The sequence below is a fragment of the Lagopus leucura genome, unplaced genomic scaffold, assembly GCF_019238085.1.
Source record: "Lagopus leucura isolate 7727_CA_CO unplaced genomic scaffold, USGS_WTPT01 Super-Scaffold_73, whole genome shotgun sequence".
Classification (NCBI taxonomy): domain Eukaryota; kingdom Metazoa; phylum Chordata; class Aves; order Galliformes; family Phasianidae; genus Lagopus; species Lagopus leucura.
The window spans coordinates 31,584,695-31,607,071 of NW_024962252.1; the positions used below are offsets into that span (position 1 = coordinate 31,584,695).

The following is a 22,377-nucleotide window of genomic DNA, read 5'->3' on the forward strand; positions in this document are numbered from 1 at the left end:
ATTTATTTTATCATCATTTTCAATGTGGTTTCAAAGTTAAAAAGTATAAACTTGAGTTAACAGGAAGATATTATTGTTTCTCTGCCTAGAATCATAAAATATCCTAAGTTGGAAAGGACCCACAAGGATCATCAAGACCAACTCCTTGCTCTATAAAGCACCACCCAAAATTAAACCCTAGAAGGCTTAGAATAAAATGGAACTCATTCACTTAACTTGTTTTTTATAGTTAAGGTTTAATGTTTCACGTTGTTTGTTCTGGATAAGTTACCAAGTTATGAATAAGATAGCTTTTCTGGAGTTGAAAGTAATTAAAGTACTGAGACATTATACCAAAGAAAAAGTGAATTTGCTTGGAGTCTTAGTTTATATGCTGTGCATTTAACATAGACTTTCTTTGAGTTTTCTGAACAAATACTCTGATAAGTATCAGAGAAATGCTGGTCATGATTCCTTCTGGCATTGACTAATGAGACATCTGGGTTTTGCAATAAGTTATCAAACATTATGTGCCCATGCTTTGGGCAGTTGCCTGCAGGGCACTGGAGCACTCTTGCCCTGCTCACATTATTTTGAAGCAGCCCTTCTCAACATGTAGGAAATACAGAATTGAAGTGAAACACCAGTGAGCTCTGAGACAGGCAGAAGTGCTAACTGGTTGTGAGTAAAATGCACTCTGAAGTGCTCTAAAAGAAAAGTTACTTTTTTGATTGCTCTGATGCACACAGAATAGTCTCCAGAGGGGAGAAACAAATGGTGCTTTTGTTTGATGCCTGTCTTGTTTGAAATGCTGATCATTGCAAGTGGAGTCAAGAAGGAATTTTCTCTTGCATTAGGCTGTCAGGAATTTTAGGACTTTTTTTTCTGTTTTATGTGGTATATTCCATATGGTTTACTACTTTCTGATATGACATCATGTATTTCCTTACTGTTATAGCTTAATAGCCAGCAGTAAATGGGGAATAGATTGAATGACCTAGTTATTTTTTCCAGATAAATATCCCTTGAGACTCCATAGGATTTGACAGTGAACCAGGAGATTGCCTTCTTAGGCTGTAAGTTTTATTTGTTGGGAAGGACAACTTAAAGGGGCTTCTTCATCACTGCTTTCCACCTCTTGCTTCTGTCTTTGCTATAACCATGCAATTTTTTTTGGTAGGCTTATGCTGAATGGTTGGTTATTTAAATAAATAAATAAATAAATAAAAGTATTAAGAGAATAAAAGAAGGGTCTTAGTTTGAGCTGCATGGAAATGGGGTATGACTGTTTGTCCCAGCATTGTCCTTGAAAAAGGACAGTGGTTCTAATACTGCTCCTAGCCCAAGAAATCATAGCCATGAGTTGCTTTGTGTTACCAGGAATTGTCCTAATGAAAATATTGAAGAGAGAGGCAAAATGTGTGATCCTGATTAATCTTCTCCATAGTTGCCTGGAGCCCTAAGATGTACTGAGCTAGGCAAGATGAGTTGGGAAGAAGAGGAATGTCGTGGGGGAAGAAGGAATGAATTGAGAACTACTTCCCAGAGGAAGATGAAAATGGAGTTGCTCAAGGCTACATGACCATAGTTTTTGTGACTGTGAACCTGATTAAAATTAACATGTTCTGCCTCAGAACTGTGCTTCAGAAAGTCTGGCTTAATTTACAAAAGTTTGTAATACCTACATTTAAAGAGCAGTTTTCCTCAGTATATCAACCGAGCATGAACAGATGCACTTCCATGTGGATTTTTATTCTATCTCTAAAAATCATGGGTCTAAGAATTGTGTAATCCGGATGCTGTGAACATTCTGTTGCAAAGAAACACCATATTTTTACATCAGATCAATTTGAATATAAGCAATATGTCATACCAGGGGCTTGAAAAACTAAGCTGCCAAGGCTGTCTGCAAGATCTGCCTGTAGTACACAGGTAGAAGGTGATTACGCTCATTTTCTTGGGTAGCAACATAGGCCAGGGAAAAGTTGAGAGCCCAAAGAACTTTGCCAGGTGCAATACATGAATTACATCTAATTAATATAAAAATAGCACAGAAACCAGTCTTATGATGGCATTTGTCATACAAAGGCACATGTCTTAGTGATGATGTTAGCAAAATTTGTCTGGAGTTGATGGTTGTAATTACTCCTGAGTTTCTGCCCTGGTAATTATACTTCATAACTGTTGGGCTGAGTACGAAACAGGGAAAGTGACTAAGCTTCACTCTTTAGTTTCCACAGAAACAATTTGTGATCAATTTTGAAACTGAATCCAAAGCAGATCTTAGTTTCCCTCTTGTTGATTTTTAATTAGTGTCACTCTGAAGACCTCAGAGCTATTCTTTGAGTTAGATGAAGAGAGGAGAATTGGTCAGTGTGTTCTTGTATTGTACTAGTGGGGGTATTTATGTTCATTTGCTGTTGAGATTCAGCTGAAGAGCATATAGAGGATACAATAAGCAGCTATACTGGAGATTAAAAGAAATTTAGTAACTGTATTAATAAAAATTGAGGTGTGGAATAATTGTGGATTGCCCTGGTTTCAATAGAAGGAGGGCTTGTAATATATTTTTTTCCTTCTTAATTACTGTTTTTCTTTTCTTATGGGTGTCCCCAGCATCAATTTGCTGATGGTGAACTAGTATAGTTGTCAATATTCAAATGAGTATTTAATAAAAATTCAGATAGTTCTGTTCAAGGTGAAATTTGGGAAGAGATTGAATAGGCTTTCCTCATTTTTCTTGGAAAATATGTTGAATATGTTATCTCAGTGGAATACATCTTGTACGATATAGGAAATGTGTGAAAACTGAAAAAAAATATGTTCTGCCACCTTAAAATTAACTTTGTTGATGATTTTGTGCAGATCACCTCTAAGAAGTAAGGATGCATCTTTCTTACCTCTCATCTTATTTCTCATCTCATAAAGCTACAAGTATTATTTGTAAACGGACTGATGTAGCTTTAAAATACATTCATGGTATTGCAGTTAACTATAGTTTATCTGTGCCTACAAGACAGTAATCTGTTTAGTGTTCCGTTTCTCCTGTATTTCATCTTTAACACTTCTAAGCTGGTGGCTGGCATTTAATAAGCAAAACAGTGTCAGTTCAGATGACAGAGGTTGCTCAGTGTAAATGCTGTCTGAATAAGATGTTGCAAGATCTGAACAGATTTTTTGTCAGTCTGACCTTGAGTTCTCACTTGAAAATAATTTGTGGTGCTGCACAATTTTTTAACTGTACCTGTTGGTGATATTTTTGTTTTGAAACTGATACCCTTTTTGTCTTTCCCTTGAACTGCCTCTTATGCATCACTACTTAATCAGCCAAAACCCTGCATTTTTCTGGACTTAATTCTCATTTACATCAACATCTTTACGTATCTGTTTGGCTACACAAATAAACCATTTTACTGCATGCAAATTACATGCATGTTCACCTAAAACTTTGTATAAATATATAGGGATTTGCACAAACTTAAACATGTCATACACCACCTGTTCTAAATTTAAGAAAGTTCTTGATATAAATAAGTATCAATCCTTTTCTTTCTTTTTCCTAAAATATCCATTATGTTGGAGGTCACTTGAGTTATTTTGTTTGAAGAAATGCATACATATTTCTTAATTTCCCTCAAAAGCAATTTAACTGCAAAAATTGCAGATGGGTATCTTACCTTTTGTATGCTATCCTCCATACTCCACTGCTTTTGAGATGCTTAAGTGATACTGTGTGTCAAAACTAAATTGTAGGGGCAGAAGAAAAAGGATCTGAAAAAGCTTTACTTCCCACTGGAGCAGTGAGAGACTGACCTCATGTGGTGTAAAACCAAAGTTACCAGGGGAAATAAAACAAGCATGAAATGGAATAAATGAGATATCTTTGAAGAAATAATATTTCTCATTCTTTTGTGATTTTTGTTGGATGAAACATCACTTATCTTTATTTTACTGGTTTAGATGGTTTGTAATGTGGATGCTGTTAAAAGGGATTGACCGGTGTCTGTGTTCTCAAAGACTTTTTGTGTCCTGAGAGGGATGCTCTAACAAGCTGACCCCAAGACAGCAGGCTAGGAACTGAGGTCCAATTATCCTGGCTGCTGCCTGTGTGTGATTTTAATTGAAATGAGTAGGAGTTTCATCTGAGGTAGTGACAGGATAATCAGTCTTGGTTTCTAAGCCCTTTCTGGCACTTTCCCAGCAGCACGCTCACTCCGTGCTTTCACAGCCTCGTCCTGTAAAATGAAGAGAGAGGCTAGGAAAACTATGAAGTAGCGTACCATGCAGAATGGGAGGGGTGTTTCCAGTCTGTATATTTTTACATTAATAAATAATATTGATTCTGGAGATTTCTCAGGCAGTTCTATTGGTCTGATTTATCAGTGTATATGGAAACAACCAGATATAGCACGTATGGATACAACTAAAATATGTTCTGTTATTTTGAAAAGTCTCCTTTTATATAAATAGCAAGCATTTCATTTTAAAGGATTTGAGGGTAGAATGGTTTATGAATTCTTACAGGAAAATCTGCTTACAAATCCTTGGGTAACTCAGTTGAACTCCAAAACCTCTGTTCCTGTCCTGCAAAGATTTCTCTGTGTGCTTTTGTTTTACTCTTTCTGTTCTTTATGTAAACTAAAATGTCTGAGTTATCAAAAAATTGTCTACATAACAAACTCTCTGTTTTCTTTTTTACAGATCCTTTTGGAGCCAGGGGTGATACAGGATGTGTTAGCAGCTGGGAGTCATTTGCAGCTGCTGGAGCTTCTCAGTTTATGCTCTCATTATCTCATACAGGTGAGATTTATCTTCCTGATGATTGGTAAACTTTTGTTCCAAGCCTTATTTCAGTAGGAAAGCATTAGTAAAATATCTGGTGGAGCTTAAGTGCTACTATATTGGGTCTCAGGAGACTTGAATTCTGTATAATATGGATATTAATCTTTGGTAGGTGCTTTGTCCTCCATATGTTTTGTCCATTTATCCTCAAAACAAGGATGGTTCATTGATTAGTGTCAGCACACAGGAGTTTGATTGCACCTTTCACCAGAGGGCTTGCTTTCTTCTTCTGTAGTTTCCCAAACGTTAAGCATTTCCCTGTTAGCAATCATGAGTATTGTGAAGCATCCAGATGATTAAGCATTCACTACAGAATACTGATGCATGTTCCAGGGCACAGCTTCCTCTCACTTAATGAGCAGGCTATTTTACAACAGCACTTTTTTATCAGCTTGTCTCATACCCGTAATGCTAATAGTAATATCCACATTAGGTCTGTCATTATGAGGCAAAAATCCTGAAACTACTAAAATCATTTTATGTGATTGGCTTGTATAGGAGATAGCTTATGATGGTTGCATGAACATAACTTTAATGTGTAGCTGTGAAAAGTATTATTAAAAAAATGGTAATAGTACTCCTGATAGATAAACTATTTACTTTTCTTTGTAATCTTTCATTATTCATTTCTGAAATGGTTGTACCTGTGCAACAGTTGGGCATGGAAGTACAAATCAGCACTGTGCTTTCTGTATGCCTTTCCTTTCACTAGCAGAACTTCGAAATCTGTCAAGTGTGCTTGGTAGCACAGTGAGCTGCTGAGTACCACAGGCATGCAGGATCCCATGCTAAGAGCCTCAGTATATACTTGAAGGCTTTGTGTCTTATGGAGAGCCTGTTTGAATGTAGCCTCAGGGAAGCCTTCGAAATATAAGTTAAGACACTCAGTATTAATTTGTGCATTATAAAATGATCAGGAAATTAAAGTAGCTGGTAAAGGACTGCAATTTTTTTTTTTTTTTAAAGTTTTGTTTTCGGAATTGGGGAAAGATTGAAATTTTCTGAGAAAATCAATGTGGAATGTAACAGGATAGATGGTCACTTAAGAAACAAAAAATATGAGCCACAAAACCACTTGGCCTAACAGTTGTTAGGCATGGGAAGTGGTTATTATAATAAGAAGGAAGATAATAAAAAATCGATAGTCATACTATGTATATTTAATTCTCCCCATAACAAAATTATTCATGTCTTTGCTGCTCACATACTCCTTGTCAGAAATTGGACCAAGGAGACCACTCCAGTAAAGAAGTTAGAAAAATAGTAAAGAATAGGGAAGGAGCTGAATATTGTAATGCAGGTGAGGTATAGGGACGTGAGAAGATGGTAAGAAAGGAATAGGTACTTGCCCAGTTTAGGTCATGAAATCAGTTAGCATAAAGATTTGTGTGAAACAGTCTCTGATAACAGTAGCTCTTCCTTTAGCACTCTCTTAATACTTTTTAATCCTGATATCAGTGGGGTGGAATATCGCTATAGAATTAACAGTCGTTTTAGACGTAGTCATTGATGTGTAAGCCATAGTCAAACACTGAGGATCAGACTGCTAATTAACTAAAAAATAAAACAAGCAAAACAAAACATAACAATGAAAAACAGTTAGAAAACAATTGCTGCCAAATTACTCTGTTAATAATAAACCAGTAAAAAATTCTATAGAGATGATTGTCCGTATGTTGTTACTCAGATAACGTGAAAGAGGTCCACTGTACTCTGAGCAGTGTGTACCAGGTATACTGATGTGAAAATCAAAAGGTAGCTGGACACAGTGTCAAGATTTTCTGTAAAGGAGGTAAGGAATAAGGAAGGAAGGAATGGTAGGGCATAAAGTACTGTAGTGGAAAGGCTAAGTCATGGCTTGAAACAGTGATTGAGCACCTGGTGGAAAGGCAGGGCCAACCCAGGGGAGCTCAGGTGTATGCAATGCACTGGAGTGACTGGAAGCCTCAGTCCTCATCAAGGGTTGGCAGTGGAGGCAAGGGTATGTTGCTGGAGCTCCCTATCTACCTGAGGCTTTTCAGGGGTAAGCAGATTTTTTCCTTTGTTTCTGCGTCTACAGCTGCTGCGTTTGAGATTATCCTCACCGTAGCCTATGACTTTGCTACTCCACTATCACTGCTGCATTTTCCATTGCTTTACAGCATTATAGGCGTAGAACATATATTGGGAGACAGAGTTAAAATATTTTGGAATTGCTCTCATTTTAAGATTTTGAATTAGCATAGACATCTGTGGGATTACTGTGATTTACATTGTGTAAAGTTCTAGACTGTATTTTACTCTTTCCACTGTATTTATTTATCAAGTTTACCTGAACATGTTATACTCATAGACAGATTTGTGGTCTGGAAAGATCAGAGTAATGATTTATCTGCTTTGTTTGCTCTGCAGAGGTACAGTCTGTGCAAGTAATCAACCTTGACTTGTCATGTAGGCTTTTTAGCAGAGGTCAACAAAGTTCTGCGCATAGAGTGTGATATCTTACAGTGTCTAAATTACTTCTATCAAATATCTGCTTGCTCTACAAAGAGTTTAGTGACTTGAAAAATATCTGTTGCTTTATTTTAAACAATCTAAAAGTAAAGTCAGTGTAGTTAAAGAGTGGTTTCTTAAAATGCTTATTCTTTCTGGATTTGGGAACTGGTATATCTTGTCACACGTGACTTTTATACTTTGGTATATTTGCTGGGAAGGGAATAATTCTTGCCTCTTCTTTCTGATGTTTTTAGAGTCTTGGGATGCTGCAGAGTTCTTTGTTTGCTATAACAGTGATTTTTATTTTTGCTGCTTTTTGTTGTTCAGTTACCATGAACTTAGTTTAGCATAGTTTACAATAAATTCAGATAATATAATAGGTGGGATCTAGCTGTCAATTACTATTGTTGTGGAATGACGATACAGAGTTTTAACTCATTAAGAGTGTCTTCAGTTTTCTGGAACAGACCAGCCTGTACAGATGCTGTTACTGTTTGAGCTTTTTGTGCTTTTTGTTTTCTATAGATATTCTAGAAATATATAATGTTTTTGGAGTTCAGGGTATTTTTAATCTCTTCTTGATGCTTACCTGGTGCTGGTATTTCACAGATAGCAATAAGGATGATATTTGGCTATGAATATAATTTGCTTGTTCCATAGTTGTACCAAGTGTACCTATAGTTTGTGAGGTACCAAAGAAGACTGTACTGATCTAATTAATATAATTTATCCTGTCAAATATGATTTGCAGTGCACAGTGGCAGATGTATTTTGAGCCAACATTGACTTTTCACTGATCTCTTTAAGGAATTTCCTCATCTTTTCTCAGGAAAAAAAAATCCAACATGAATTTAAGATATGTTCTCTTTCCTATAGACCAGTCAGCTGAAAACATTTCATTTAATTTGTTAATAAAGCTCAAAAAGATTTCTGTAACAAATGGCTCAAATAATGTATATGGTATTATTACAGAGTGTTTTAGATTCACAGGGAAGACAGAAAGAGGGGAACAGTCTTACCCCATGTCCCTGGTTAGGTACTACTCATATCACACTTATGACAGAGAGACACTATGGAGGTTTCTGATAGAGTCCCTTGTTCTTTAAGTGTGCTTTGTCATTTACGGACTTCACGCTATCAGATGCTCTGAAGCATCTATTGTTGGTTGTTGGTTTTGGTTTTTTTTTTTTCCCACTGAAAATTGTTTCACTAACTTTGGATTGATAATTCACTTTTTAAAATAATTCTAGTTCAAATTTTCTACATTGCAAACCAAAGTGCCAAGGCACTCCTTAGTGTAGGTCATAATTCCAGACTTAAGTTGTGCAGTCTTTCACTCTAGCAGTGTCATATCTTGAAATGTCTTTGTTCCTCAGCTTCTGCTGTTTGAGGGTTTTTGTTTTTAGCTTGTTTTGTGGAGAGAGACTTTTTGAAGCATGTTGCTATATTTTAGCTGAAATACAAACATATTCATGAATCGCTCCTATCGCGATGTCTGCATAATTCTCAAGTTCTTTAAACAGTGAAGCAAGGCTTGAGATCTCACACATCCGTCTCAACCTAAACAAACAGTAAGGCAGCTTGATTGCTCTTAGCTGTATTGCTGCTATGTAGGTGTGAGAAAGCTAAGCTGAAGATGCGAGCTCTGTATATATCTTGACTTATGCTTAAATCCATGGGTCAAGCATGCATCATTTGCTTGCGTAGTATACATCCAGCTCTGTAAGACTCTCATTCTTCCAGCTCAAATCAATTGCCAGTTTTGGCTTTTTCCAAGAAGCCTAAGTAGAAAGCTTCAACCAGCAGGTTGAAGATGTTTATTGAAATATAATGGGAGAATATTATCTGTGTTTCCTTTTAAATGTTTAAGGCTTTGAAGTTTGGGGGGTTCATATCTGTCCTACTATAATATTGAAGAATAGAAGAGAAAGCTAGTGGGAGGCTTTGGATGTGTAGATGCAAATCTGAGAAAGGACTTAGAGCTGCAGAGTGTTGGCAGTAGGTAGTGTGTTTGTGATTACCTATTTTGTACTTTAAAGATTTTAATGTTCTTCTGAAGAGTGCTGGGTAACTTTTTTCTTATTCAGCAGAATATATGTTACGAAAGATTTATTTGGAACGTATAAATGTTTGTTTCACAAATATGCCTGAGTTTTATAGCGTATTGCAGATGTAAGAAGATTCATCTTCTTCCTCAGCTGTTTACATATTCTGTAGCAAAGAGAACCACAAACTGCACATTATTTCAACAGTCTAAGAGTCTTAGGAAGGAAGGAATGCTATTGAGGATATTAGTTTTCTCATGGAATTTCCTCCTACTAAATAACATTGACTCAGTCTTATACGAATATAGCTTTAGTAAATGGTTTTTAAACCGGAGGCTTATTTTTACTGATATTTAGAGACTTGAGACGTGTGGATTTCCAGATCTGAAATTTTAAATTTAAGGGATTTTTTGTATTTTCTGAATACCAAGTCTTTATTGTCTTCAGAGGAGTTCTGTATACTCCCTGAATTCATTCAAAATAATAGGGTGATAGGTGTGGAGGAAGGTACAGAACTGTCTAAACCAATGCACTCGTTTTAATCTGAGAAGCAGGATGGTATGACTGATCATGGATAGTTATAATAAACATACCAGGCTACCTCTTAGAAACTTCATTACAGTAGATGGTACTCTGGCACAGCAACTTGCCAGCTACTACAAATGTCAGTCTTAAGATCTATAAAGAGGGGTAATTAAAACTGAATATTACACTTTAAATGAGTGAATAAAGTAAGTGAGGGGGGAAAAAAAAGTACTGTACAACAGCAGTTAATTGGATTTTTCTTGGAGTCTACTCCATGCAGTGTGTTTTGGATTCTTGTACACAAAAGTAGACAGTGAGCTGTATCAGGCCCGGAATGCATAAATTGGATCAATTTAATGAGCTCACAGATGATAAAATAAGACCTCCTGGTATAATTTTTGGCAATAATGGAAGGAGGTAAATTGTCTTGGATTAGGGATGTTTGATTTTTAACTTTTACTCTTAATTGTACATCTAGGCTTATAGAAGAATTTGTCTTCCTTTTGCATGCACATCTAATGATCTGGATCTTTTTTTCAAGTAATTTTAAACTATTTTTGATGTGTTTACATATTGAATTGTGTTTGTTACTGTTTTTAAAAGGAGCAAGGTTACAAGTGAATCTGCAAGGACTGTGTTTGATTTAGCTTTGTGGTGAGATCCAGAGCTTCATAAGCTATTTACTTCTTTTAAACCTAAATTCTCCACTTAGAGCTGTGCCAGCAACACAATCCAACTTTCAATAAGATACAGTCCTTCAAAGATGAGTCAATTCTTATACCAGATATTGAGAGCATCACCTTTGTATTGCTAAAAGCCCCAGCTCAGTTGTGATTTTAGATTCTTTTTTTTTATATACAGCAAATTAAAGTGCTGGGTGAAAAAAAAAAATATCTAAAGATCATCTAGCATCTAAGGCTTGCAGTTATTTTTGTGGCTTTAAAAAAAAAAAAATTGATTTTTTTTTAATCTCTGTACACACACAGAATTAGAGTGGTGTTTTATATACAGTCAACACCATCATACTTGAGTAGAAGTGGTCTTGCCGTACCAAGTATACAAAATAAACAGAAATGTTTGTAAATAATACAAAATAAACAGAAATGTTCTCGTGTTTTGTTAGTTTTCTGTGTTACATGACCTGTTCTTGTTGTGCTGGCCTGCTTCTCGAAAGTGCATGTTTTGTCAGTTGTAGTCACTAGAGCTGTTGATAGTCATTAGGAAAGCTCTTGTACAGAGCTTAAAAATAACTTGTGGAATTTAGCTCCTTTCTCTCATACTTAGTCTACCTAGACATTATTACAGAGATACGAGTTTGCATATGTATAATCTGAGCGCACCACTGAGGATTGCAACTTAGAACGGGACTTGGGAAATAACAAAAGTGTTTTTTTTCCTCCTTTTTTCAGTTGGCTTCAGTGAGGAAAGTAAAAATGGTATACCCGATCCATCTGAATCCCTTTCTTTCCATGGTCCACATGCTGCTGATTAGCTGTGATGTGACAGAGGATGTTGTACTCATGGAGAGCTGTTAGGAGAACATGGTGCCAGTGTGGTCAGCAGCCCTCCAGCTCTGTGTGTATGTTCTGCTTTTCCTAGGGGAGTATTGGTTGCCAAAGCTGAACAGCAGCTGCTATTGGATGTGTGAAAAATGGTGCTGGGCTTTCTAGGCTAACTGTTGCTGTAAGGTTAAAAATTTGTTTGTCTGTAGTGGGCTGCATCCGCTCACAGGAGAGCTGGCAAGTTGGGAGGAGGCAGGTACTGCTCCTTCTTTTCTAAGAAAATGTCTGTCAGGATGGCAGAACAGCTCTGATTTGTGTTTTAAATGGTACCAAAGAATCCCGGTTGCTTTGCTGTTTCCCTTGTTACCATTCTCACATCGTTCCCTGGCCTACGTGGCCTGCTCTGTGTGACCTGTCTGTCCCCCAGCCCCTGAAAGGCCCCCACTCTGCGAGTGTGCTGCTGGTTTTAGAGAGCTGAGAAGAGAGGCTGATGAATCCCAGAATGTTTAATGGATGGAGTTCTTTGGTTTTATTACCATCTGATCAATACCAACGTTTTATGTCTTCCCTCTCTCCCCACTGTCTCTCGCTTTTAATTCTCCATACCAACTGGGGCAGTTGAGATGCACAAAGCAGAAAATTGTATGGTTTGTACCAGGGTAGTGCAGCTCCCCGTATCTGTTGGTGCTATTGGCAGCATGTACAGTGAGCAACCTGGCAGGAAAACGTGTTTGATTGCGAGAGGTGACCTCAAAAGGTCGAATTGCTGCACTCAGCTGGCAGAGGGTCCTAGCAGCCCGCCTGGGCAGCAGGTGGCACTGTGAGTCTGCAGCAGCGCCTGCGGAGCTGTGAGTGCAGAAATTGGGAAAAATGAAAAGAAAAATCATTTATTTTTACTCCGTATTACTCTTCTGACCTAATCAGTAAAAAAGTCATTATTCACACAACACTGGGCAATATGCATTGTAATTTTTAACAAATAATAGGAAACTGTTAATGTTTTCACAGGAAATACAGTTCTGTCTTGTGCAGCAATGGTCATTTATCACTGCACTTTGTGAAATCACTCATTTGTTCTAATTTGAATGTAAATGACTCTAAGGTTTTACAAATAAGGTGACAGACTCGCATAAATGTAATTGCAGGGTTCATCTCTCTCTTTTTATATATCACTCATTAAGTTATGAATTAAATACATCGTATTAAACCAGGGGCATGTCCAATGATGATATTGTAATGGCAAATTACTCTATGCTATTAGAGGTGTATTTTTTATTCATGGACATTAATTTGTCATTAAGCGGCATTAGTTTAGCACTTTTATGTGGAAGACGTGACCTGAAAGAGGAGACTTACACTTCTAACGTGGAAGAACGGGCATACAGGCACCACATAGACAGAACCTTTGTACCTCCTGTAAAGAAGTAGAGGGATGTTTTAAGTTTGCTTTGATCTAAAACAATTTGAGTTGTGTTAAGTCATTCTAGCAGAGGTATTTCTGAACTGTGATGGTGCTTTGATTATAAAGTATTTACCAATATGGGAAAAGCCAGAATGCTAAGTATAAAGTGGTGACTATAAATCATTTGTAACCTATGAACCCAAAGGGAGCATTGGGCCTGAAATGAGTTACAATCTGATTTTATCTCAGAAGTAGTGCTGTGGTAGATAGTTGATTGTCCAACCTTCCTTTTCTCTGTATTGGCTTAGCTAATTTTTTTTTTTCTTTCTTAGCTGTGAAATAAATCTTTTACTTTCTCTGTACATTTTGTTTTTAAATGCTCTATTATTATTCTCAAGGGGAACAATTTCAAGTTAAAGTGTTACACAGGTGGTAAACCCTTCTCAAGAAAAGGAATGAAGAAACGTGTTATTTAATAGAATTTGAGAAGCAGCCTGACATTTGAAGTATTAAACTGAGGAAAATAGTGGATGCCTTAGTCCACTCCATCTTTAAAAGATATTAAAAATAGCAATGCACAATTTATTTTCATTTATATTTCATTTCAACCATCTCTTGTTAAAAGTCTGAACTTTTTAACAATCTCTATAGCTGATTCTTACCCTCCTATTTCAATTTATGTTTTTCTGATGGTTTAATCACTGGTGTTAGATCCATTTATCTTAACTAACAAAACCCCTAGCTACTGCATTGTGCTAGTTAAGAACAATTTGAAAGGAAATGCCCAGATTCAAAGCCCAAGGTATACAGAAATATTTTCAGGAACAGAGGTACCCCAAGTAAACATGTACTACTTAGTGCCTAGTTTGACTACTTAGAAGCCTAGTAAGAGATAATTACTCTTCACTAAAATATTTCACTTCATAGGAGAGGAAAAAAAAGTGAAGAAGTTCTGTGTAAATCTATCCAGTAGATCTGTTAGCAGTGGTCAATGAGACAACCTTTCAGCACAGTCCATCACATATAATGTTTTAGCACAGTTGCATAGTACAAGTTTCTGATGAACCAATACCTTGCTTCAGAGTTACAGTCCAGACTAATTCTGTTCAAAACAAAAATTCAATTTCCATCTAGTGTGGTAATAACAGGTCTTGTGCCCAAAATGAATATAAATGTATATATGCTGTCTTATGGAGTCTTCAGCCAATATGTAATGAGAGCTCTAAAACTTAAAAGTTGTCCTTATTCTCACTCACTCTAACTCACTAATTCTTAAAAATTAAAGATAGAAACCTAAAGGCTAGTGGTGTTAAAAACTTCATTAGACATATGTGTGTTATTCCAAACTGAAAAATGTTTGTAACTTCATTCACTTGTGTTCCTGTATAATCTATTCTGGACATCTGTTTATTAATTTGGAGGAATTGCTGCTAAATTTCCCATCTGTTTCACCAGTCTTTCAGAACTTGGGATTTGTACCACAGTGTGTGTTGGGCTGCTGAGGTGGCATTGGATCTTGAATTACTTAAACTAGGACTTGTAATTGCAGCTTATGGTGAATTGAGCAGAATTGTCCCTACTGTAATTTTTATAGGAACAGTTGTGTCCTCTGCATTATAAAGCTAGTAGTATGTTGCTGATCTTCCCTTTGTATATACTTTGACCTTTGTTGTGAAACTTCTCAGACCTGCTCAAAGGAAAATCTAAATTCTAGTTTAGAGTTCCCTCTTTCTGTACCACTTAGAAATTCAAGGACTTTTGTACATATACACTATACAAGCACACCTGTTTATCATGGGAAAATTGTTGTAGTCCCCTTAGACAGGTCCAGCCTCCAAAGCACATCAGATAGGAATTTTCATTGACTTGAAATGGCATCTTGTAGAAATGGTGAAAATGAGGGGAATACACCCAGTGTCATAGGCTTCAAGATTAGTGTTTATATGTGCTATTTTGTTTTTTGCCTGTCCCACAATTTTTTTACTCATATTTACATTATTACTATCTTCCTTTTGGAGTATGCAGGGAGTATATGTATATAATGATGATACCAAGGACCCCCAGAGACCAATATTGAATGTTTACTATAACTAGGTACTTGAAAGTTAGTGTTGTGAGCCTTAACCTGCATGTGTATGTATTATGCAACAATGATGAAAAGTCCTACTCAAGATCTTTACTCATTTAGCCCTGGACCAAAATCTGAATAGCGGGATGGTAGTTCTTGGAAAGGAATAAAGCAAGCAGCCAAAATGATCATAGTCTGGGGTGAAAGTTCAGAGCAAAGCCAATCAAAAACCCAAAGTCTTTGTAGTTGTCTCTAAACATCTGTTTTTCTGCTTCTAGAGATGGTTGAAATCTTTGAAATTTTGATATTTTAGCAATATTTCACTTTTAAAAGGATTCATTTTTAATTAACATTCACATTATAATCATGGATCAAAAAAGCATTTTTCATGGAGTTCTAGTTCATTTTTAATAATTGTTATTTTTAGCTTAGTTACTCCATTTTTTTTTGTTTGTTTGTTTTTCTGTCGCTACTGTATGTCCCTCTTCTAAACGCGTCTGGATGACGTGCTGCGTGATATGGTTTAGTACTAGTGGTGGCAATGGTGATGAGGAGACGGTTGGACTGGATGATCTTATAGGTCGTTTCCAACTTTGTGATTCTATGATTCTATGAATGTCCTTTCAGTTATCTAGTAAAGGGTACCCATGGCTTCACTTCCTTCTGGAAGTGTTTTGGGGAGGTGTAGAAGAGGACATGGCATACACATGGTGAATTCTGATCAGCAGTGTTTAAAGCATAAACAGAAACCTTTGATCCTATTGATCATGCTGAACTCTTTTTTTTTTTTTTTTTTTTTTTTTTTTTAATTCAGTGTTGCTTCCATGGTTTTTTTTCAGTTTTCTTCTCATATGTGGACTACTACCTACTAATCCTCTCTATATGGTTTCCCTCCTGATATCAGTTCTTATTATCATGTAATAAACATACTGATCAGTACAGCTGCCAGTCATGGGAAAAAGAGATGCTATTTTCACTGCAAAATTTAAGGACAGGGTTGTAGAGAAGCTTTATTTTACTGAGACAAAATATGTTACAGACATTTTTTTCTGAACTGCAGAATCTCATGAAATTGTTTTATGGTTGGGGGTAGCAGAAGAATTCTGTAGCAACTAAAATACTGGAGTAGGTTCTAGGTTCTACTTTTTGTATCTTTTACGTCACAGAAAATTTCTTAAATCATTTTTCTGCTTCCCTTTTTTCTCTGTGAGATGAAAATTTGTTTTGATTTATTGCTGTGAGCATAAAATTGTTCAGTTATTTTTGGGTGGTCAGATATCACAGGAGCACAGAGCTATCTGAACAAGTAATAGTATTCCAGATGAAATTTTTATCATTCACATCCTTACGATCAGATTATTAATTCATGAGTACCCTTGTAGTTTCCTGCAGCTGCAACAAGTATGTTAAGATGCACAGCTGCAAAATGTTTGAAATCACATGAAGGCAGTGCAAGTGGTCCTGTACTTCCTAGCACAATGATCAGGGTAATTTTGGTACTATGCCCACAAGCCAGAAGCTTGTATTTGCTGAATATCTTGGCAGAACTGTCTAGCTCTTATGTATTGTCTCCATTTCATAAACGTCTTTTCACAAGATCAAATCCTCCAGGAGTCTTTCTTTTTTTTTTTTTTTTTTTTTTTTTATTAAAAAAAAAAAAAAAAAAAAAAGCCTAAGTTGAGCACCTTAAAGCTTACAAGTTTGGTTTTCTAGCCAAAGTTTCTAGCCAATAGTTTTCTCTTGATGGCCTGTAAGTGTGGTTCCAAATGGAGCTCACTGTATTTTCTGTATCAGCTATGTTACTGCTTGTAAGAGATGTTTTTTGTTTGTTTGTGTTTTTAAAGTGATAATTTTGCCAGGAGATCAAGGCAATGTTTGTATTCTATCATTCTCATAATTTGTGACCCCTCTGCTTTTGTGGAGCATTCTGCAAATTCTACGAGCAAAATTTACCACTGTCTATTTCAATTAAATTTTTAATGGTGTTGAACCAAGTCTCAATTCTTTGAGGACTTCACTGAGAAGAGTTACACTGCTTGATAACTTAGTTTGACGTTGACATTAAACAAATCTTTCATCCAAGATACGTGCTACTAGATGCATGTAATACAATAAAAAAAATGAAAATCTTATCTAGATATCCAGGAGAACTTTGTGTTCCATTGGTGCTATTCATACTATGATTGTTCTAGAGAGATAACAGAAACTGTTCTCCAATATTTACCTAGTAGGTCTTACTAATTTTTTATTTTGTATTTTTTTGCCTGTATTTGCAAATAGATTCCTAAACTAATTCCCTCCATCACATGACCCTAGGTTGACTAATGTGCGTATAGTTTCTCTATTTTTTCCAAACTTTTTTTTTTTGGTGTTTATGCAGGATTGAAGGTCTCCAACAGTAGTCCCTTTAATATTCTTGACTTTGGTCCATGGTGGTGGTATCAAATCATCTAATTTCCATTCATATCTGGCTTAGTTACAGATAGAAAATAGTGTTGAAACAGCAGCAGCGTGTATAGGGTAGATTTCTGTGGGCACAAATTTGAAAATGATCTGCCCTTTCTGTGTTGCTTTATACAACCTCGTCATCAAATTTTAGAAATGACTGAGTTTTTGTCATAAATTCGTTGTGTACTTCACCTTTTTCCATGCTTACATTATCATATTTTATTCTGTTTTATTGATGCTTCTGCATCTTCATATGACTCGCTACAAGCGGGTCATTTAGTGACCACACACAAACCTTAGTCAGCAATATTTGAGCTCTCATGAAATATTCTAAAGTCCAACTTTCATAATTCTTGTAACTTTACCCTGTTTAATTTTTAGCAATATTTTTTGTGTACTTGGGAAAAGCAAATTCTTTTACGGTTTGCAAAAGAGAAGGTCTCCTACTGATACTCCTTTCATACAAGTGAGAAGCTAGTAGACAGCAGAGGTGATGTGATTCTTATGTTGAATTTAGGAACTGCTAATTTTGTATTTGTGTCTATCAAAATAACACTTAGAGTTGGGTTATCGTGCACTGGATTCAGTCTTGCTGTTGTTAAGAGTATCATACAGAGCCTTAAAATTCTGATAAAGTTGTGATGCTTTGTGAGTTGTTTAGCAAATACTTCTAAGATTGCATTTATCTGTGCTAATTAACCAGTCATTCCATGTTTTAGACAGTTTGTTTCATTCTCTGGTGAGATTAGATGCCTACCTCGTTCCTGGATCTTTGTCATTAGATGAGTTTATTAGCTTTGTAATCCTTAAGCATTTGGTGATAGGCTGCTATCTGGGATTCTGAAGCAGATACAGATTTCTAACTGAAATGGTCCCTTGCTGGGTTTATTATAGAGCAAACATGAAATGTTCAAGAAATATAAGATGACTCTGAAACAGAATTGTTTGAATTATATAATACAATTCTTCCACATGAACACTTTGCTTGTTCTTGTTTATATCTAGAATGTTAATATAAACATACGATAATTATTTTATGCTGCTTTTATGTCTCCTGTCTCCTACTGCAGCATTATGAATGTTGACTGATTTGACAGTGATGCCACTGCTTGATGCTGAAACATCACAGGAAGTACTGAAGTATTTTGCTGCCCAAGCAGCAGAATAAATGAAGTCAGACTGAGAGAAGTATAGAAAGGGGCAGCTAGGATGGTCAGTACATTCTGTTGTACATGAGGAGACTAAAAAAGTCTGACCTTTTCAGCATAGCAAATGAAGGCTGAGAAAGAGTATGGTTGGCCAAGGGAATAAATACCTGGACAAAGAGAGAGCTGTTAAAATCATCTTTTAGTTTGACACAGAAATAAATGTGTATAAACTCTCTGAGTAAATTAAGCTGGAAATGAGAAGACAGAAGGCTCAGCTGATTTTGGGACTGGTAATAGTATTTGGAAGCATGAATGGAGTTAATTTTAAGCTGGATTTTTCTTAATTTGTCAATAATGTGATTTAGTCAGCTTGTCCAGTATAGTAGGGGTACTGGCTTCCACTTCTGTATTCTCTTCAAAGTTACTAAATTCTCTAAGAGAACTGAAAGCAATGGTATTGCACCATTTTTTTTTTTCTCCATCTTTTTGATGGTAAATATATTTTGTAACTGCTACTGCTGTGAACTTTAGGTCTCTGAAGAACAAAACTTGTTCATTCTGGTTTTGATAATATTAGCAACAAAAAAGGCAGAACAGAACATTAGCATACAAGATTGCTGTCAGTTGATGAATTAGCCAAGTAGTTTTCAGCTTTATCTTTCGTTATAGTGAAACTCTTCTCTCTGAAGAGTTAGCAAAAATATAAAGTAATGGAATGCTTTTGAGGATGATGTATTAATATATCCTGTGACTTCTGACAGAATAAAGAATGCATGATTATGCTGTTCCTCATAACATTTGTAGAGGTCACGTTCCCAAAATTGGCAAAAACTATAAATGTTGATAAATCTGCAGAAATTCTTGATTTGGCTCTTTACATTTTGTGGAGCAATTTCTCCACAACATTTTTCCCTGTGGAGAAGAAGCTGGGGGTCTTGACAGGTGAAAAACTTAATATGAGCCAGCAGTGTGCCCTTGCAGCTTGGAAGGCAAATGGTATCCTGGGTTCCATCAGAAGACGGGTGGCCAGCAGGGACGGGGAAGTGATTGTCCCCTTCTACTCTGCTCTTGTGAAGCCTTGTCTGGAGTACTGCATCCAAGTACTTTTGTCCCAGTATGAAAAAAGACAGGGAGCTGTTGGAGAGGGTCCAGAGGAGGTCTATGAAGATGATCAGGGGACTGGAGCACCTCCCTTATGAAGTCAGACTGAGGGAGCTGGGCTTGTTCATCCTGGAGAAAAGAAGGCTGTGGGGTGACCTCATTGCAGCATTTCAGTACCTAAAGGGAGCCTACAGAAGGGAGGGGAATCAACTCTTTGAGAGGGTTGATAACTGCATGACAAGGGGAAGTGGTTTTAAGTTGAGGGAGGGAAGATTTAGGTTGGATGTCAGGGGGAAATTCTTTACAGAGAGAGTGGTGAGGTGCTGGAACAGGCTGCCCAGAGAGGTTGTGGATGCCCCGTCCCTGGAGGTGTTCAAGGCCAAATTGGATGGGGCCCTGGGCAGCCTGGTCTAGTATTAAATGGGGAGGTTGGTGGCCCTGCATGTGGCAGGGGGTTGGAGATTCATGATCCTGAGGTCCCTTCCAGCCCTGGCCATTTGTGGTTCTGTGATTTTCTGAAACGGCATAAATGAGGCAGGTGACAGATTAGGTGATCTCTGTGTGCTAGTTCATCCCTATGCTTTTATTTGTTGAATAGTAGTTGTTATAATTATTTTGCCAAAAAACCTCTCTGGAAAGTGAAAATTTTCATCCGGGGAGTTTTTGTGCCAGGTACATAAAGAATTTGAACAGCAGCATGAGTTTACCAGTGCAAAGCAGCTATTGAGAACACTGCATGACTTTACCTGTGGTTGTTCCAGTGAATAACCATGAACCTTTAACTGAGTACTGTTAATATTTCATTATTATATTTCTTTCCATGATACACATAAACTTGTATGTAATATATAAAAAGAATGCAAATGAGGGTCACTCAATACCCTCAAATATTCAATTGAATTGCTGTTTGAAAAGACTTGTACTATTTAATCACTTAAGTTAATCCCCTTGGGATTCTAGAAAGTGTTGGCTTGTTTGTTTTACTTTTGAGTGTCTGGATATTACATGTTTCACGTTCTTGTTCAAAGCCTACTGAAGTCTCATCACATAGGCAATGTGAGCTTTTGCTTGTGCTTGTGAAGGTTTCAGGCCTCTTCCCTGCCCTAGAAGAGGGTGATCACTGGCACCAGCAAGATAACAGGTGAAAGGTAACCAGATGTAGGGAAATACAAAGTGAAAAGGGGGATGAGTGCTCCCAGGGAAGAGGGAAAATAATAGGCTTGAGGGCTTGAGTTGGTTTATTAGTGCTGCTCTTGTATGTAGCCCCAGACCTACTTTTTGAAATAAAAGGAGCAAAACAGTTTTTCATGCTTTTAAGCAGGGAGAACAAACAAAAGCAAGAATTAAATGAAGTGCTAAGAAAGCAATGACATTCCAGAAAATTGAATTTTATAAAATTAATCTATCATAAACTCATCTTTTATTGTGCTTATAAGTGTATCTATATACTGCATTCATCTTGTAGTAAATGCAAACACCCATTTTTCACACTGTGAAATTCTCACCCAGCTGTTCCACTGTGACTGGACTTCATCCCAAATGTCTTTCATGGTTCACGTGGATGGCCTTGGTGCTTAGTAGAGTGAAATTTCAATCCAGATCTGAAATGCAGTTTGAGGGATTTGTGCATATGCTTAGTATGAAATATGTATTTCTGTTGCTGTTACATATGTGCCTTATCTGTCAGGTCATAGGTGAGTGAGTGAGATTTTGTGGAACTAGAGCTTCTGCTGATATAAGAAAAAAAGAGAGAGAACCACTGGAAATGGATTTCTTTTCTTGTAAAACTGAGTTGATCTCTTTTGTTGTCCTCTAAGTGAATTTTTGTTATGACATTTTTTAGTTTTCTTCATATTCTGGATCTAGTTAGAGTCTGCCTTTGCTATTATTTGTGCCAGGGTTCTGTCCAATCAATGCAGTTGGTTTAATACAGCAGAAAACCTGAAGGACTTAGGATCAGGATCCTGTTGTACTAAATTCTGCTGGAGAGTGAGCTATCCCTGCCCCATAAACCTCACAGTTCCTTTTTGTTGTTGTTGTTGTTGTTGTGAAGTGACTGAACCCCTTTTTGGAAAATGGGGAAATAGTGTCTCAGTGCAACTCTTCCATTATAGCAGCAGGGCTAGACAGTTAGTACTTTGATTTATAACAGCGCTGTAATCTAAATAGGAAGCAGGTGGAGTTACAACTGAGTATGATACTTGGGGTATTAATGGCTTGGCTTGGCAGTGGAATTTCTAAAGCTGTATATACTTTTTCTGTCTTAATTATGCATTCATTAAAAGCTTTTATACCCAACAGAATAAAGTAAATATTTTTTGATCTCTGTAGTGTGCTCCCAGACTGTAGATTTGCACAGCAGGGTCTTGATAATCTGAATAAATTGTATTTCCCCAAGGAGTTTATCTTTCAAATAAGGTCATAAAGAAATGCATTCTTTCCCTTTAGTTCTCCTTGTGTTTTTTTTCTGCTATTTATAACACAGAGTACATGAACAGAGGTATATTGTACTCTACTGTGTACTTGGTTGTGATTAACTCTAATTTATCAATCTGTTACTTGCATCCTTTTCTGTGGCTTGTGCAATGCAATTATTCTTTAAAGTAAAAATGAATAAGGATGGATTTGGAAGTAATTTAAATACAATGTTTATATTCTTGTTTGACAATTTATCACTTCTCTATATCAAAATAAACCTCTGAATTAACACACAGATGATGTCACATCATTTATTTTGTTTATTTAATGTTGTCTTTCAAGTTATGCTTTTTGGAAAAGTGATCTTCTTTTACAAATGCTTTAAATGTCAGCTGATTGTTAAATTGGTTTGACATCTAAAAGC

The 22,377-nt window shown here is 36.6% G+C and overlaps 1 protein-coding gene across 4 annotated transcripts in view; it reads left to right on the forward strand.

The window, feature by feature from the left end:
* The window catches only part of KLHL32 (kelch like family member 32), a 118,059-nt gene that overhangs the window by 52,558 nt on the left and 43,124 nt on the right, over positions 1-22,377 (forward strand). For all 4 annotated transcript variants that reach the window (XM_042885150.1, XM_042885176.1, XM_042885159.1 and 1 more), the window contains one exon: positions 4,681-4,779. In XM_042885150.1, the coding sequence (XP_042741084.1) occupies positions 4,681-4,779 (99 nt within the window). The remainder of the gene's footprint in view (positions 1-4,680; positions 4,780-22,377) is intronic.